Source organism: Megalobrama amblycephala, linkage group LG3 (assembly GCF_018812025.1).
Source record: "Megalobrama amblycephala isolate DHTTF-2021 linkage group LG3, ASM1881202v1, whole genome shotgun sequence".
Classification (NCBI taxonomy): Eukaryota; Metazoa; Chordata; class Actinopteri; order Cypriniformes; family Xenocyprididae; genus Megalobrama; species Megalobrama amblycephala.
This window is the reverse complement of record NC_063046.1, coordinates 28630450-28643217: the sequence shown is the minus strand read 5'-3', so window position 1 is coordinate 28643217 and position 12768 is coordinate 28630450. Positions and strand designations below refer to the sequence as shown.

General features: G+C 38.8%; 1 protein-coding gene across 5 annotated transcripts in view; it reads right to left on the bottom strand.

Annotated features, from left to right (window-relative positions):
* The window catches only part of ambra1a (autophagy/beclin-1 regulator 1a), a 104291-nt gene extending 91832 nt beyond the window's left edge, over positions 1–12459 (bottom strand). For all 5 annotated transcript variants that reach the window (XM_048184884.1, XM_048184888.1, XM_048184886.1 and 2 more), the window contains exons 1-7: positions 12180–12459; positions 9429–9661; positions 8873–8931; positions 8511–8694; positions 8210–8382; positions 6386–6452; positions 4868–6291 (exon numbers count right to left, since the gene is read on the bottom strand). In XM_048184884.1, coding sequence (XP_048040841.1) covers positions 4868–6291; positions 6386–6452; positions 8210–8382; positions 8511–8694; positions 8873–8931; positions 9429–9560 — 2039 coding nt within the window. In that variant the 5' untranslated portion in view covers positions 9561–9661; positions 12180–12459. The remainder of the gene's footprint in view (positions 1–4867; positions 6292–6385; positions 6453–8209; positions 8383–8510; positions 8695–8872; positions 8932–9428; positions 9662–12179) is intronic.
* Between the last annotated feature and the right edge of the window lie 309 nt (positions 12460–12768).

Sequence of the window (12768 nt, the reverse complement as noted above, 5' to 3'; positions counted from 1 at the left end):
ATAGTGCCAATATGATGAACTTCAACATATAAAAGTGGGTCGGTAACTTAACTGCAGAACTCAACAAAGTCAGACTTCTCTATAATACACTTTAAGAGCCAAGTGTGCCAGTGACCTAGGGTTTGCATGACTACACATTTCAAATAGTGGAATGTGACAGTCCAGAAAAGCAATTGACTAATAGTCTGTGAGTCATTGTTTACCTTAATGACGGTGTCTAGTCACCGTGCAGCATCAGCAGTCTGACCCAGGTTCATACAAACATCATAACCAAATATAAATTCAGGACCAGTTTTACAGGGCTTAAATCAAACAATATACTATTTTCTTAACTGGTGATGCACAAAATATATCATCAACTGTACAATGAAATAAAAGTACACTAAGTCTTATTGAAGACTAGCAGCTAACTCTTTCTACAGAAGCCATGATGAACAGACTGACAGCCCAAAACACGAACTTGTAAAACCGGCTCATTGAAAAAAAAAAAAAAAAAAATCTGTTTATCAGAACGTTTGGGGTTAGTACAATTTTTTTTTAAAGATTTTTTCTAAATTAAAAAATATATACTTTTATTCAGCAATGATGCATTAAATTGATTAAAGTGATAGTCAAGACACAATATTACAAACGATTTCTATTTCAAATAAATGCTGTTCTTTTAAACTATTCATCAAAGAATCATGAAAAAAATGTATCAGTTATTATGCAGCACAACAGTTTTTAACTGTGATAAGAAATGTTTCTTGATTTCTGAAGGATCATGTGACACTGAAGACTGGAGTAATGGCTGCTGAAATCACAGGAATTAATTATATTTTCAAATATATTTAAATAGAAAACATTTGAGATTGTCATAATATTTTTCAATCTTGCTGTTTTTACTGTATTTTGGATCAAATATTTGCAGTCTTGGTGAGAATGGTGACAAAAAAAGGTACTTTTTTTAAATTAAAAACAAAACAAAAAACAGAGTAGCTACCCTAAACATTTGAACAGTAGTGTACACATATAAGTTTACTGAAAGCACTTTTAAGCACTTTTCAGCACTTTTCAAGAAAAGATGCATTTTTTTCTTCTTCAGATATTCTGGTATTTACATTTTTAAAAAATAAATTGAAGCACTTTCAGCATTTCAAGGGCTGTTTGCGAACCCTGGTGTCCCTTATATCTGAAATGAAAGCTCACAGATCTCAAATGGCAGATTCATGCTGCTTGTGTAGCTATGTAAAGTGTCAATACAACAAACATATTTATCTCACTTATAGTTAATGTCAGTGTCTTGCAGATACTTTCATTTGTTATAGGGGTCTCAGAGCAGTTCAGAGTGAAATTCTGACTTGTATGTGAAGGCTCCAAATGAACCATCTCAGAAATCTGCCATGAATTTCACTTATGACATGCTTGGTGAACAACATGCTCTTGTGAAATTCACATAAATTCAATGACATTCAAATACACTGGTCAGTCTCTATGCAAAGCCGTCCTTCTTTTCTGGAGAGATTTATAATTTAGGTAACAAAATGCAAAAAGACACTTTGTTTCTCATCTCACTCAACTCTTAAAGGGATAGTTCATCAAAAAATGAAAATTCTGTCATCATTTACTCAGCCTCAAGTTGTTCCAAACCTGTATGAGTTTCCTTCTTCTGTTGAACACAAAAATAGATATTTTGAACAATGCTGATAACCAGACAGGTGATGGTAGCCACTGACTGTATGGAAGTCATTGGCTACTGTGAACTGTCTGATTATCAACATTCTTCAAAATATCGTCTTTTGTGTTCTGCAGAAATAAGAAACTCTTCAAAATATCTATTTTTGTGTTCAACAGAAGAAGGAAACTCTTACAGGTTTGGAACAACTTGAGGCTGAGTAAATGTTGACAGAATTTTCATTTTTGGGTGAACTACCGCTTTAATGTTTATTCATCTAAGCTGTCAGGAATTGAGAGTGCTGATATGCAGATCAGCACCTCACCAATATTAGGTCCAGCTCTGGATGGCACACTCTGCTGTGAGGGCTAATAGAGTGCACACAGACGGGCACAAGGTCATATCAAGCTGATTTCCATGTTAGACATTTTTCCTTGAAGCTCAAACAAGGTGCCTGATCATTCTACTCTAATAACAGTTTATGTGGCGCATCGCAGTGCGGACTGCTTTGTGATCCTGTCACTATATAATACCGGCTTTGCTAAGAGTTAAAAATGATATATATTTGAAATGACAGCAAACTCAGCCATGTGTTAGCACCAGAGCACCTCACGCAGAGCTGTTGCTCATTTCACATGCGAACCATTTTCAGTTGCTGTGCCAGTCCTTTCGCATGTAAAATGAGTAACAGTGCTTCGCTGCACTCACACGTAGACTTCGGGTTTGTTGACAGGTCCAATACAGTTTGCGCTGCCAACCGTTTATGAATGCAACATTTCTTACTATTATCAATGTTGAAAACGGTTATGCTGCTTAATATTTCTATGAAAACTGTGATGAATTTTTCCAATACACTGCAAAAAATACTTTTCTTACTTAGAGTTTTTGTCTTGTTTCTAGTCCAAATATCTAAAAAATCTTAAATCAAGAAGGAAAATAATCTGCCAATGGGGTAAGCAAAATAATCTTATTTCAAACCGAAAACAAGATTATTTTTCTGAAAACAAGAGAATAATTTTTACTTGTCTAGAAAATGCTTCATGATTTAAGAATTTTTAGATATTTGGACTAGAAATGAGACAAAAAATCTAAGTAAGAAAAGCATTTTTTCAGTGTAGAGAGCTCAAATGAACAGCATTTATTTAAAATATAAATCTTTTGCAAAAATTTTAAAACTTTTGAACAGTAGTGTATACAGTATCTCACAGAAGTGAGTACACCCCTCACATTTTTGTAAATATTTTTATTATATACAACACTGAATAAATGACACTTGGCTAGTGGCTACAATGTAAAGTAGTGTACAGCTTGTATAACAGTGTAAATTTGCTGTCCCCTCAAAATAACTCAACACATAGCCATTAATGTCTAAACCACTGACCACAAAAGTGAGTACACCCCTAAGTGAAAATGTCCAAATTGGGCAGAAATTAGTGATTTTCTCTCCACAGTGTCATGTGACTCATTAGTGTTACAAGGTCTCAGGTGTGAATGGGAAGCAGGTGTGTTAAATTTGTCTCACTCTCTCATACTGGTCACTGGAAGTTCAACATGGCACCTCATGGCAAAGAACTCTCTGAGGATCTGAAAAAAATAATTGTTGCTCTACATAAAAACGGCATAGGCTATAAGAAGATTGCCAAGGACCTGAAACTGAGCTGCAGCACGGTGGCCAAGACCATACAGCGGTTTAACAGGACAGGTTCAACTGGCCTTGCCATGGTCGACCAAAGAATTTGAGTGCACGTGCTCAGCGTCATATTCAGAGGTTGTATTTGGGAAATAGACGTATGAGTGCTGCCAGCATTGCTGCAGAGGTTGAAGGGGTGGGAGGTCAGCCTGTCAGTGCTCAGACCATGCACGGCACACTGTATCAAATTGGTCTGCATGGCTGTCGTCCCAGAAGGAAGCCTCTTCTAAAGATGATGCACAACAAAGCCTGCAAACAGTTTGCTGAAGACAAGCAGACTAAGGATATGGATTACTGGAACCATGTCCTGTGGTCTGATGAGACCAAGATAAACTTATTTGGTTCAGATGGTGTCAAGTGTGTGTGGCGGCAACCAGGTGAGGAGTACAAAGACAAGTGTGTATTGCATACAGTCAGCATGGTGGTGGGAATTTCATGGTCTGGGGCTGCATGAGTGCTGCCAGCACTGGGGAGCTACAGTTCATTGAGAGAACCATGAATGCCAACATATACTGTGACATACTGAAGCAGAGCATGATCCCCTCCCTTCAGAGACTGGGCCGCAGGACAGTATTCCAACATGATAACGACCCCAAACACACCTCCAAGACGACCACTTCCTTGCTAAAGAATGTCTCCAGACCTAAACCCTATTGAGCATCTGTGGGGCATCCTCAAATGGAAGGTGGAGGAGCGCAAGGTCTCTAACATCCACCAGCTCTGTGATGTCGTCATGGAGGAGTGGAAGAGGACTCCAGTGGCAACCTGTGAAGCTCTGGTGAACTCTGGTGGAAAATAATGGTGACCACACAAAATATTGACACTTTGGGCCCAATTTGGACATTTTTACTTAGGGGTGTACTCACTTTTGTGGCCAGCGGTTTAGACATTAATGGCTGTGTGTTGAGTTATTTTGAGGGGACAGCAAATTTACACTGTTATACAAGCTGTACACTACTTTACATTGTAGCCACTAGCCAAGTGTCATTTATTCAGTGTTGTATATAATAAAAATATTTACAAAAATGTGAGGGGTGTACTCACTTCTGTGAGATACTGTATACACTACTGTTCAAAAGTTTTAAAATTTTTGCAAAAGATTTATATTTTAAATAAATGCTGTTCATTTGAGCTCTCTACACTGAAAAAATGCTTTTCTTACTTAGATTTTTTGTCTCATTTCTAGTCCAAATATCTAAAAATTCTTAAATCAAAACAATCTTTTTGCCTCAAATGACCTAACCTAACTGACTGGTCGGGCAAAGTTTCTAAACATCTTTGCTGTCATTTAAACGTAGATGGCTATGAACAATCGTCTGATGTCAGTAAGTTGTGGAACGACAAAACTAGTCTTTAGTGCAGCTTAGTTTCAATAAATGGTCTTTTTTAACTAGGAAAGAAAAATTGGAAACAGTATGCTTTCATGGTACATTGAGACCTTTCATTATTAAAGGAAAGGAAATCAAGGAAAGTTTGATTTCCCATGGAATTAACCCTTCAAACATTCAAACAAGTCTACTCACCTGCGTAGATAATCATCGTCTTGTGTGTCTTCAGGCATTTCCTGGTTTAAGGCTTCTTGTGATACGTTTGCTGAATGAGAGGTTGCAGATTGTCTGTAAACACGCTCTAGTTGGCCAGTTTCCTGGTTAAAGACCAGCCCGACAGCCTGGTCCTCATGCTGACTGCTAGCTGTGCTGCGGGAAAACTGTACGTGAGGCTCTGGGTTGTCTGGGCTGGGCTCCATAGGTGTGCGTACAAGTAGGTGAGGATCAGAATGAGAGACTGGGGCTACGCTGTGGAAGGCAGGACTAGTAGGTTGCCAAGCTGAGTTTCTCTCAGCAGATGTCGGCTGACCTGTTCTCTCCCAGCGCTGAGTACCCCGATTATAGGTGAAGAGGTTGTGGCAGACTCTGCAGCGATTCATGTGACTGTGGGAATGGTTTTCGCTGTTGTAGAGTGGCTGGTAATGAGATGGGCCTGGTTGCTCTGGGTCCATGTTGTTATTTAGCATTTCCTGAGTCTGCTGGTCCTGCCTGCTGCCCTCTAGTGGCTGCACTAGGTCCTGCATTTGCTCATACTCCATGAAATAGCGGTTAAGGTTACACTGCAGAACATTGCGGATGGAAGAAGGGTTGCTGTGCCCCTCTTCCTGTGATGGGCGGTGCCTGCTAGAACTAGTCCCTGATGAGCTGCCACTGCTATGAGGAAAGCCCCATCCATCACTAGCAGAGGTGTAAACAGGTGATTGGCTGGAATTCCCTTGCTGTTGCAGGACAGAAAGCAGGCTGACAGAGGAAGCACTGGTTCTGGGTGGAGTCATACTACTACCTCGTCCATTAAGCACACTGCCTGTCCAGTCTGCCGCAGGGAAACGGCCTCCACCTTCCCTGCCTGGCGGGTGCTGCCGGAAAGGTGGGATGGGCGCCATTCCAGCCACTCCCCTCCTCCCAGAGCTAGAAGAAAGGTTCCGCACGTTGCTCCCGCCACCGTACACGCAGCTAAACGCTGAAGGCCGATATACAGCACGAGATTCGACAGGAAACCGCGGTATTCGCGGCTCTGTGCGTGCAGAAGAAAAGGTGGATGCGTTTGATTGTCCCTCCAGGGAGGCGGAGTCTGAAGAGTCCTCATCAGGCGGAGACGGAACCTGCGTTGATGAGCAACGGCTACAGAAACACACCACTCCGAGTGGCTGAACGCAACCATGGTATGGCAGCCGGGAACGATCCCTCAAAACAGCGTAATGCCCAGACGAATCAGAGGCCACGTCAGTGGAAGCAGCAGGAGCGCCTCCAGTCTGAGGGACTGAGTTGCGGGAAGTGAGGATGTGCAAGAAATTGTGCAAGATAGGTGTGCGTCTTACAGGCTGGGACTGCAGAAAGGAGCGCTGACGGAGATGAGGCATCTCCACACTGTCCATTGGAATCTCAGGATCATCATCATTCTGCAACACACAAATACAAGTACATTTACAGTCACAAATTTTGAAATGTAGCGTCTTGAGTGAAAACAGCAGCATTTCCAGCAAAAAGTATCACCTGTTGGTTTGAAGGGTTCACAATGGCGGTTAGAAGATAGTGACCCAATGGATCAAATCTCACCAACCTGCAAAAAACACAGAGAATGCTCACAAAAGCATCAGATGCAGTGACTTCAGATGTAAACTCTGATTTGCCAGTATCTTAAATGTTGAACATTAAAGGGATCATTCGCCTAAAAAAGAAATTCTGTCATCATGTACTCATCCTCGTTGTTTCAAACCCAAATGACTTTGAAAAACAAATGACAATATTTTTAATGAAACCTAAGATTTCTTTCTCTCCATTGAAAGTCCATTCCATCAATACACTGACACTTCAAAAAATTTCATAAAGAGATGTTAAAGGATTAGTCCACATTTAAATACACTTTTCCTGATAAATTTACTCACCCCCATGTCATCCAAGATGTTCATGTCTTTCTTTCGTCAGTCGAAAAGAAATAAAGGTTTTTGAGGAAAACATTCCAGGGTTATTCTCCTTACAGTGGATTTCAATGGCTACCAACAGATTGAAGGTCAAAATTACAGTTTCAGTGCAGCTTCAAGGGCTTTAAACGATACCAGATGAGTAATAAGTGTCTTATCTAGCGAATCGATCGGTCATTTTCGAAAAAAATACAACCGTTTATGCTTTATAAACAAAATATCGCCTTGAACGTACTTTCCGCTTCCGCATTCTTCATAATGGTTACGCTGAATGTCCTACACCTTCCCTATTCAAGTTACGGGAAAAAACGAAACTGGCACCGCGGTCGTTTCGTAAGTAGAATAGGGAAGGCGTAGAACATTCAGCGTAAGTGTTATGAAGAATGCGGAAGCGGAAAGTACGTTCAAGGCGATATTTTGTTTATAAAGCATAAACGGTTGTATTTTTTTCGAAAATGACCGATCGATTCGTTAGATAAGACCCTTATTACTCATCTGGTATCGTTTAAAGCCCTTGAAGCTGCACTGAAACTGTAATTTTGACCTTCAACCTGTTGGTAGCCATTGAAATCCACTGTAAGGAGAATAACCCTGGAATGTTTTCCTCAAAAACCTTTATTTCTTTTCGACTGACGAAAGAAAGACATGAACATCTTGGATGACATGGGGGTGAGTAAATTTATCAGGAAAAGTGTATTTAAAAGTGGACTAATCCTTTAAAAGTAATCTATACGAACCAAGTGTTTTTTTCCAAGTCTTCTAAAAAGACCTGATCGCTTTATATGACGAACAGATTTAATTGGTGCTCGCGTGTAGAGCATCGGCCAATGCTGAGCCGGCGTTGTGACGTTGTGCACTGTGTTTACTACATCAACAGCATAGGAGAATGACAGGGAAGTTGAATAAATTGTTGAATAAAGTTGTTATTTTTGTTTAGTTTTTGTGCACAAAAAGTATTTTTGTCGCTTTATAAAATTAAGGTTGAACCAATAATTAAATTCCTGTCTATGGAGAAGTCAGAGAGCTCTGGGATTTCATCAAAAATATCTTAATTTGTGTTCTGAAGATGAACGAAGGTCTTATGGGTTTACAATGACATGAGGGTGAATAACTAATGACAGAAATTTCATTTTTGGGTGAACTATCCCTTTAAACAGCACAATTAATATGGATTTCTTTCACAATCTTCTTACAATTTTTTTGAAGCATCAAAGTTTTGTTTAATAAAATGGATTTTCAAATTAGGGACAGATATCTCTCATGTTTCATTAAAAAAATATCCTCATTAGTGTTTTGAAGATGAACGAAAGTCTTATGGGTTTGGAAAGACATGGGGGTGAATTAATGATGACAGAATTTTAATTTCTCCTAATAACATTTACGATGCGCATCAAACCTGACTCTCTCTGTCTCGCTAGCAGTCTTCACTACAGTGAAGGGCTCCTTCCGACTCCAGTCCCATAGATGCAGCTCGTTGTTGGTGGCAATGAGCAACAGCTGAGCCGTGGGATGGAAAGCAAGGGATGCGATCGCTGAGTTAGTCTCTGTGAGCCAGCTCTCACTGCCTCCCTGAAACAAAACCACATGATACTTTAACATTTGTGCAAAATTAAGTTGTGGTGACAAATGTACTGAAAAAAAAAAAAGAGTGCAAGCTGACAAAACAATCATTCAATACAGATAAAGTCAAGACTTACATGCAGGTCCCAGATTCGGACCTCTCCGTCCAGGCAGCCAGAAGCAATAAGGCCAGGAATGCTAGGGTGAAAGGTCAAGCACCAGGGTGTCCGGCGGTGGCCCACCAGAGAGTGAACACACCTTCCTGTCTTAACTTCTGTGATGTAGATGTTGTGGTTCACATGGGTAGAGGCCATTAAGGACCTATGAAGAAAAAAATACCAAAAATTCCTCTCTAATTATCTTGCTGATGATAGGGCCTGAGTGGAAAGGCCTCTGATGTCTAAGAGGCCTGATCAGTCAGTCAGTTTTGATGTCAGTAGCCTATTTATTTATCAGATTAGTACTGAGGACTATGAAGGAGTAGTCAGAGGGCTATTACCTATCTGGACTGAAGGCCAGAAGAAAGGTCGAGCGGGGGCTGTCTGGTAACTCCACTTTCTGTGACACCGAAAGAAATTTAAAAGAGCAGTGATTTCACTTTAGTCACATCCATCCTTAATATTAAGGCCTGTTCACACCAAGAACGATAACTATTACAATAGCTATTAATAATTATTCTAATTCTATGAGAATAGGTAAGTACACATCACAACTATAATGATAACGAGACGACACAGAGGAACAATAACAGACAACAGACAGCCAATCAGAATCCACTGATTTTAAAGAGCTTGAGCATTTAAAGCAGCAGACAATGATTTTATTTATTTATTTATTTAGAACCTCAAACAGTAAAGATCTACAGTTGGCACAACAAATTAAACAAAACCAACCATCTTAATAAAGATAAATAGTTCCTTTCTAATTGTGATATTGACACTACTAGAGATCAGCAGGCAGCATATTGCTTCTGACACATGAGTACTGAGCAGGCGTTTCCTAGATGACAGCCTATAGTCCACAGAGGAAGTGCCAAAGATCTGTGCATCAGTTACCTGGCTTTGCCATTTCATGCGCTGTGTCTTCTCCTCTACAAGTTGCTGTAGGATCCTGTGTGAGGCAAGACCTCGTGCTCCTCGCTCTCGACTGGACAGGATACACACCGAGTTCTTCTGTCCCACCTTCATCTCCACACACACTTCCTCAATCCGTCCCTCTCACACCGGACCCAGAGCCGTCCACCGGCCCACACGCACTAGACCACGACTGCTACTAACACGCCATCATTCTGGGGTAGAAAAAATGAGAAAGTTAATGAATATCTTAGAGTCATACCTTGATTTCAATCCATATTAATTTGATGAGAATGAGGCAATTTCCATTTATTTAATGTGAGGAAGGAGATATTAAATGCAACGTCAAATCTTCCAGCACACAGGAAGGTGTAACAGAACATTTAAAGCGTATCGAATCAACACTAGAGAGCCGAATGATGGTGTATCCTGGTTGTGTCACATGAATAGGCAGGTCATGGAATAGCATTGTGAAAACTTCATTCCAGACAACCAAGGAATCAGCAGTAGTCTATAAAATAGACATCATCTAAATAAAGAGCCAGCCATAACCTAGGTCACAAATACACATCATCCAATTATAGAATGATTCACTTGAATAACAGAAAAATATAAACTTTTATTGTATAGTAAAAAGACTATAGAAGATTATAACTCTGGGTGGGAAACAGGGTTATTATAGTTAATAAAACATTTTTACTTGAAATAAACAAATGTTAACCATAACTTAACTTAACTGAAATAAAATAAAAAAAAAACTAATTTTATTTCAGCTAGATGCCAAGGCAACACTTTGCATTTTCATTTAGTCTAACTTCATGTATTAAAATCAACAACCCCAAATCAAGAGAAGTTGGGACATTTTGAGCAATAAAATCGATAATCTGTGATTTGTTAATTATCTTGAACCTTTATTTAAGTGACAAATAAACAAAGAAAAAAAATTAAATGTTTTCACTGGACAAATTAATTGTATTTTGTAAATATAAACTAATTTTGATTTTGATGGCTGCAAAAAAGTTGGGACAGAGGCAAAATGCAGAATATCCTAGTTAAACGGTATTGAAGCAGTCCACAATTGGCAGGTGAATTGGTAATAGGTGCGGGTATCATGTTTGGGAACTTTGTGCCAAATTTCATGAGAGAATTGTCACACGATTCAAATATAGCCACATGGGCTTGGGAGTACTTTGGAAAACCGTAGTCACTTAATACAGTCTGCTGCTGCATCAAGAAATGCAACTTGAATCTGTTACGCAAGGAGAAATCTATACATCAATTCTATGCAGAGATGCTGCTGAGTTCTCTGGGCAAAAGCTCATCTCAGATGATCCAAAAGACAGTGGAAATGTGTGCTGTGGTCAGATGAGTCCACATTTCAGCATGGTTTTGGAAAAAACAGACATTGATTTCTCAGTCCCAAAGACGAAAGGGACCATCCAGACTTTCATCAGAGACAGGTGCAAAAGCAAACATCTGTCATGTTATGGGGGTGCGTCAGTGCAAACGGCATGGGTGACCTGCATTTGTATAAAGGTACCATTGATATGGAGGCATATATTTGAATTGTACAAAGACATAAACTGCCATCATGATGACCCTATTTCCTGGGAAGCACGACAATGCCAGGCCTCATTCTGCATGTGCTACATCAGTGTGGTTTCTTAGACACTCTACAACGTAGAAGCGATGTGCTTGACTGGCCTGTCTGTAGTCCAGATCTGTCTCGTATTTAAAATGTATGGCCCCTCATGAAAAGGAGAATCGGCTGTCTTTTATCAGGTCAGACTGGGCAAACAATTAGTATCCCTAAATGATTAAAAAGTGTCATTAAAAGGAAAGGTGATTTGACACGGAGGTAAACATGCCTGTCTCAACTTTTTTGGACTGTGTAGCAAGTATTAAAATCAACATTGAAAATCATTTCTTTGTACTTTTGTCAGTTAAATAAAGGTTCATGAGAGTTAACAAATCAGAGATTCTTGATTTTATTGTGTTTTACTAAATGTAACTTTTCTTGATTTGTGGTTGTATATAAAAGTGTTTAAAAAAACATGTCTAACTAAAATTAAAAAGATTTTTTTTTATATTTTAATAAAAAACGAATTCAAAATATAACTATAATAGCATTAGTTAACATATATATTTCAGCAAACAACAAAAGAAATGCCAAAAAATACAAGAACAAAACATTACAATAAAGCAGTAAAGAGATATCACTAAATAATCTTTGTAAATCAAAGAATGCTAAACGCAATTTCATGTAATTGTCTCTATTATGTGGTTAAAAATACTGCACAGAGCAACAGATAAAAAGTCATTTATAAATATTGAAAGATTGAAAAACAGGCGGATAAGCTTTGCAGGTTTTGTTACACTAATATAACTTGAGCTATCCTCCATCTGACAGGCTACATGTTTGACTTTAGCTGTTATCTTCTGCTATTGAGGACAGATATGGGGATATAAAAGTGCAATAGACGGAGTGTCGCTTATTAAATTAACTTTATGGTCATAGAATAAAGGAACTACTGAAAGTTATAACGTTGATTTACAATGGTTGTTTGTTTTTGAATGAGAAAATTAACCTAACCGCTTTCACATGTAGCAGTTAGCAGGCTACATTTTACAGGTGATGTATTAATCCACACAGTTACACAGTGTTTAAATTATGAGTGTTTTTAATCTAAAATATATTTAAGACAACCACTCGGGGTCTCAGCTTTGGCCTACCTTTTCCTCATATTTTTGTCCGATTATACTCCTTGAAATCGTAGATATCAAATAAAACAAGTACGTTGGAGACCTTAAGCAGCAGCGACGTTTCCTAAATCGTCCCCATTAATTTTATTTTCGGATTTATATATATGTAATAAGGAATATTCCTGTTTATTTCCGAAAATAGGGTCGCATGTACTTTAGAGTTGCTGCTGTGTTCCGCGTACAGACAAAGCCAATGGAGCACAGATCATTCATGAATCATGATCTGTTACCGAAAACATCGTTCAAGCTCGAACATAATATCACTTTGACTAATAAACGCCGACAAATGGATAAAGATTAATTCATTAGCTAAATGAAAACCTGCTATTTATTTTTTACTATACCTATGGGTATGAACATAATGTTTAAAAATATTTTTATGCAAATACAAATATAGGAAACTAAAAAACAATGGCCAACTAGGCGTATTCAATATAAGATAGCAGGTTAAGTGCGAAAGCAATTGGTTCACACATTCAAATACACCTTAATTACTAAGACTAGACTTGGATGTCAGATTAAACATGACCCACGTTTGCAGTTTATGGTTATCTTATCA